Source organism: Bison bison, unplaced genomic scaffold, assembly GCF_000754665.1.
Source record: "Bison bison bison isolate TAMUID 2011002044 unplaced genomic scaffold, Bison_UMD1.0 scf7180017864356, whole genome shotgun sequence".
Taxonomy (NCBI): domain Eukaryota; kingdom Metazoa; phylum Chordata; class Mammalia; order Artiodactyla; family Bovidae; genus Bison; species Bison bison.
Window position 1 is genome coordinate 3,907,663 of NW_011494928.1, and position 6,000 is coordinate 3,913,662.

General features: G+C 40.6%; 1 protein-coding gene across 4 annotated transcripts in view; it reads left to right on the forward strand.

Annotated features, from left to right (window-relative positions):
- The window catches only part of MED17 (mediator complex subunit 17), a 39,900-nt gene that overhangs the window by 26,765 nt on the left and 7,135 nt on the right, over window positions 1-6,000 (forward strand). The window contains exons 12-13 of one of the 4 annotated variants that reach the window (XR_826634.1): window positions 355-514; window positions 2,056-2,250. Coding sequence is in view for 3 of the 4 variants with exons in the window: in XM_010855180.1 (XP_010853482.1) it covers window positions 355-514; window positions 2,056-2,267 (372 nt within the window). In the remaining variant the exon portion in view is untranslated. Of the gene's footprint in view, window positions 1-354; window positions 515-2,055; window positions 3,530-4,168; window positions 4,339-5,663; window positions 5,910-6,000 lie in introns of those variants that run through there. The other 3 variants (XM_010855181.1, XM_010855180.1, XM_010855182.1) reach the window with 3 other exon arrangements.

Below are 6,000 nucleotides of genomic sequence, written 5' to 3' on the forward strand. Positions count from 1 at the left end.
GAGAGTGGACTTGATGGGATCAGTGGAAGATACTCAGCTACACTGCTGTTTGAACATTCCTCCAAACTCAGTGATCCAGGTGGGAGGCTCCAGCTGGCCAAGTTCAGCTTGTGGGCTGTGTTCCTGCTGCCAGTGTACAGGAAAACAAGTATCAGGCTGTTTTAGCTTCTACAGTGGAAGGTGGGATCTTGTTCCCTTGCTCCACACAGAGGAGAATTCCTGAAACATAAGATAGGGTTCCTTTGCTAGGCAGTGAAAACCCCAATGAAAGTTCACTTTACAGCCATGATGTCAAGTCACTGCCAAGTAAATACCCGTTCTGATTGTCAATGAAGTTTCCTGTTTCATTTACAGATGTCACAGCATCAGGTGCACGCAGTTCAGCAGCTAGCCAAGGTTATGGGCTGGCAGGTCCTGAGCTTCAGTAATCACGTGGGACTGGGGCCTGTAGAGAGCATTGGCAATGCCTCTGCTATAACTGTGGCCTCCCCGAACGGTGACTATGCTATCTCAGGTACTTTCTACTTCTCTGAATGTGAAGAGACCTTTGGGAGTTTGGCCTTTTCACTTAGCTTTAGTAGTTACCATACATAAGAGTAACTTACCTCTGTAGTAGGTGAGTTCCTTTATTAATTATGTTGAGTGTTTATCTCATCATAGCTATTATTCAGAGCAACAGGTTATTATGTCTTTTTATAGTAGTTATAAAAGGTGTTTTGCTTGGCAGCACATTTTCCTAGGAGATTATCTGAAAAATGCCATCAGCATTATTACTCCTGCAGTAATTAGGACTCACTTTCATTGCTATGGACCCAGGTTCAGTCCCTGGTCAGGGAACTAAGATCCCACATGCTGCATGATGGGGCCAAAAAATTTTTTTTAAGTTTATAAATATACTGGTGCAAATGTGCAAGAAGAATAGTATCTGATCCTAAAGATGGTCAAGGGATAGAACAGAGAGGTGTTTTGTGAAGCACCTACCATGAATGGGGCACTTTGATAGGCGTGTATACATTTTGTCTTGTTGAAAATTTATATCGTTTCAGTGTGATCTTCTTTAATACTTGCTCTAAATATCTGAAAGAGTAGGTAGTTAGACATTCTTCCCCACAGGATCACAGCTTGTGAATCTGTAGGCTTGATCATTGCAAGACCATTATTGATAAGAATTTCTGAATACCCTTTCTTCTTGCCTGAGTTATAAAACCTCATTAAAACCTGAAGTTCAGTCTCAGGCCGTATCAGCCTGAAGGCGCCCGATCTCGTCTGATCTCGGAAACCTGAAGTTCATATTCAGAATAATCTTTCATCCATTCCTTCCAGTTCTTATTTTGAACGTTTGACTTTCATCACATTGTGGGTGTATATTAACCAAGTTGTTAAATGATTAGGTTATCAAGTATTTTAGGAAAAAAAAATGATGTTCTGAAAATATATAGAACATGTGATTTTCCTAAACCAACACTCATCTTTGCCACATTTTTTTTGACTTTTTTATTTTTTTTATTTTTTTTTCAATTTTATTTAATTTTTAAACTTTACATAATTGTATTAGTTTTGCCAAATATCAAAATGAATCCGCCACAGGTATATTGCCACATTTTTGTATTACAAATGTTAATTCATAAATATTTTTACCGGCCTGGTATCTATAAGGGGCTTTCCACGTGCACAGTGGTAAAGACCCCGCCTGCCAGTGCAGGAGATGCAGGAGACTTGAGTTTGATCCCTGGGTTGGGAGGAACCCCTGGAGTAGGAAATGGCAACCCACTCCAGTATTCTTGTCTGGAAAACTATACGTGGATAGAGGAGCCTGGTTGGCTACAGTCCATGGGATTGCAGAGTCAGACACTACTGAGCACACACACAAATACACACAATATCTATAAATTAGTAAATTTTATTTTAGCATATTGAACCTGAAAAGTACTTTTAAATAAGCACTTTCGAGTTGGTAGACAAGGCTTTTTATGCTCATGGAAAGTGAAGTTGTGTGATCTTTGTTGTTTCTAGCTTGGAAAATGAATATATTGATATTTTGGTTTTGCTCCACAGTTCGTAATGGCCCTGAAAGTGGCAGCAAGATTATGGTTCAGTTTCCCCGTAACCAGTGTAAAGACCTTCCCAAAAGTGATGTTTTACAAGATAGCAAGTGGAATCATCTTCGTGGGCCATTCAAAGAAGTTCAGTGGAATAAAATGGAAGGCCGAAACTTTGTTTATAAAATGGAGCTACTTATGTCTGCACTTAGTCCTTGTCTACTGTGATTTTTTTTCTGGACCAGTTTCCAGATTTTTTTTCCCCAGAGAAGTTTCCAGAAACTTTCAGGAATGTTTGCAGATCAACAATAAGCACAAAGAAGAGGAATCTTCTAAAGGAATATTGTTTTTAAAAAGTAATAATTAGCAAATGTTTACTTAGCATTTTGAAACCTTTCACTTTATAAGTGACATGTGCTTTAAAATGCAAAAGTTTATGTACAGTTATAGGGTATACCAGCATGGAGAGATGTACTTCTTTTATGCAGTTGACTTGAAATATTACTACATGGATTGACATTAGCTTTTTAAAATATCCCTTTGATGTTGACATCAAATAAAGATTATGGTTAAAAATTCCAGACACTCTGAACTCTTAACCTAAATGAATTATGTCATATCATTCCATTGTTTGTTATTGCTTAAGAATATTTAAACACTCTTAAGACCCAGCTTTCATACAGAAATTCCCTCACAATGAGAGAAGCAGATCCTTTCTCCTAAGTGCAACAAAGTACTTTCCAACCAGTGGAGCCTGTCCTGCCCTCCCCACTAGACCTATTAAAACCAGCTCTTGTGTTAGTGGATAAAGTGCTTTTCCCTCTGATTGTCTTTGTTACGCATGCCTGGGTCTCAGTCTGCTGAGAAATTCCTTAGAGCTCCACCTGAAGGCTTAGAAGGCAGATAGTATTGTATCTTTAGGGTTTCCTCCATTTCTCCTTGGTCTTTTTTTCCCACTTGAATGACCTTATTTGCCTTGCTCCACTCCTGCCTTACCCTGACCTTGGCAGTCCCCAGCCTCAGCCAGCAACCCTGGATTGCTTCTTCTGGCTAAAGATTTGTTCCATCTTATTTCACTAGGTCTCTGCATTTTCCCAGGAAAAATACTAATGGATTAATGGAATACATTTTGCAAAGAATAGATAACATGAATTTAGAAATAGTGCCCCAGCCCTAAAATGTGTCTGAAGAACTTCCCTTAATAACAAATTTGGGTTTATGGGCCTTTTGGTGCCACTAAAAATAATCTGTAAGTAATCTGTAGTTTCCTTATGAGGAAGGCTTTCAATTTTTAAAAGATGGGTATCTTAATAATTTATGACCGAAGTAACTAAAAATCCTTTGTATTTCTGTTTTAAAAGATAAGTGGAGCTTGTAAGCCATGAAATACAATAATACTTTTGTGTTTTGTGTGTTTTTTGCCTCCTCTGATTAAGCTTCTGCATCTTTCTATCCATGGAAATTAAAAGATTAATATAAATCTGCAAGTATTTTAAAAATTTCCAGTGCTTCCTAAGTTATGGTGTCCCAAAAGTTGCTTTGCACATTATAGTAAGCTAATCTGTACACATCTGCTCACATATGGAGTCTTTTATGAAGGCTCAAACTGCAGTACAATGAATCTCAAACTTTCAGCAAAGGACTAGTTTTTATTTATTTTTTTTCATTTCCATCCTTTGCTGATTGATACTTTTGGTAAAATACAGTAAAGTGAATTACTGGAGGGACTTCCCTGGTGGTCCAGTGGTTAAGAATCATTCAGGGGATGTGGGTTCAATCCCTGGTCAGGGAACTAAGATCCCACATCCTTAGGGGCAGCTAAGCTCACAAGTCTCAACTGCAGAGAAGCCTGTGTGCCACAGCTGAGCCCGTGTGCTCTAGAGCCCATTGGTCACAACAAGAGAAACCCACATGCCACAACTGGGAGAGAAGCCCGTGAGCCCCAACTAGAACCTAGTGCAGCCAAATATATATATAATAAAATTTATTAAAAATAGAATTACTAGACAAATCTAAAAAGATACAAAATGAAAGCCCCCTCTTTATTATAATGGACATAAATTGAATGTCAAATATAAAGGTGTTTGAATGTTTTATTTTGTTTCTATGATTATCTTGTCACAAACCAGTAAAAGGACCAGTCTTGGAGTAGAACGGATGAGAATACGTGCAGAATTACCACCCATTCACATATACTTCGTCGGAATGGACAGGGGTGATCAAAGGCCTTCCTTGCCCCATTGTTTTAAGGCACGTTCAGAGCTCAGTCATTTCCTGTCTGAGAGGAATGGAAGCTAAGGTAAGCATGGGAAAGTGGCTGGCAGGTCAGTTGCTGTGGCAGCAGTGGTTCAACCTGAGTTACCCACAGTTGGAAGGATGTGCTGTGGCCTTTGGGAGAGAGGTTGGAGAAAACCAATTAGCCCCTCACCAAGTGTTTAACAGTTGGCAAAAGAGCTGTGTTGGAACGTTGGCTCTACTTCTGCTTAGCTGTGTGCTTGGCAGTGTTATCCTCTCTGAAACTGTTTCCATGCACATAAAATAGGAAGAAGGAATGCCTCTGCTAACCACAGGGCTGGTTCAAAGGCTTAGTTATGGTTGGTGATAGATACTAAATTCTAAGACGTGCAAATGTAAAACATGAAGCAACTGTAAAAATCCAGCTAATTATGAGGCAGGGGGCAGATGGACCCCCTTCCCCAGTGGGTAAAGCAGTTGGAGATTCATTCCCTGTTGACTGAAACTCCCAAGATGAGAGCAGTTCGATGATTAAGGGAGGAGGCTGGGCCCTGCCCAGACCACATATTCTCGTTAAAGTCAGAAGACTTCCCCGGACCACACATGCACAGAAAGGCTCCTTGCAAGCCAAGGGGGTTACAATGTCAAGGGATGCTCTACCCAAATGCCTTTGTGGTAGGATCCATCTTGGCTAAGAGATGTGTACACACAAAAGGATCCTGAGATATACCAGATAGGGACTGTGAATGAGGCAAATCAAAATGATTGGCCAAGGGAAAATTGTAAGAAATACCTCATATAAGTGATTTAAACTGCCATGAGGGCGCAACTCAGGGACTCTCCCTTTGAGTCTGCCCGTGTGTCTGTCCACAGGTACTGTACTCTTTTTCCTCCTACTAAATACTTCATTTGCTTCACTACTTTCTATGTGGAAATTCCTTTCTGCAAAGCCTCAGGGCCAGAGCCCTTGTCACTGACCACTGATCTAGTGGCTAGGTTAGGTGCTTTCACTGCTGCGACCCAGCCTCGATCTCTGGCTGGGAACCCAAGCCCTGCTTCAAGCCATTGCAGGCCAAGGCCACCCAAAAGCAATTAGAAGTTGGAAAAATGGTACAGATAACCAGTTTAAATTTTATTCATCAGTAGGAGAAGGTGTTTTAGGTGTTTTAGCATGTCCTGTATAAAAAGTTTCTAGATGGTAAAGACAGCACATTTGTGGGTGGAAGATTTATTTTTTCCATGTCCATTGTTAAAGCCGATCTCTCTGGTTGACCTCTCCTCAAACCCTCTGCCTTGGTCTTTCATTGACTTTCACTTTCCTACTCTTGCTCTTTGTTGATGCCTTAAATACTTGGAGCTAAAGTCAGCTCTCTTTATATTTCATTTTAGGATGGGAATGAAAAGCAGTTCACCACAGAGAAAGCTTTCATGTTTTCAAAGCAGCAAGCACAGTAACACAGTTCAGTTCACTTCAGATGCATCCAACTCTTTGCGACCCCATGGGCTGCAGCATGCCAGGCATCCCTCTCCATCACCAACTCCCGGAGTCCACCCAAACGCATGTCCATCGAGTCAGTGATGCCATCCAACCATCTCATCTTCTGTCTTCCCCTTCTCCTCCTGCCCTCAATCTTTCCCAGCATCAGGGTCTTTTCAAATGAGTCAGCTCTTTTCATCAGGTGGCCAAAGTATTGGAGTTTCAGCATCAGTCCTTCCAATGAACACC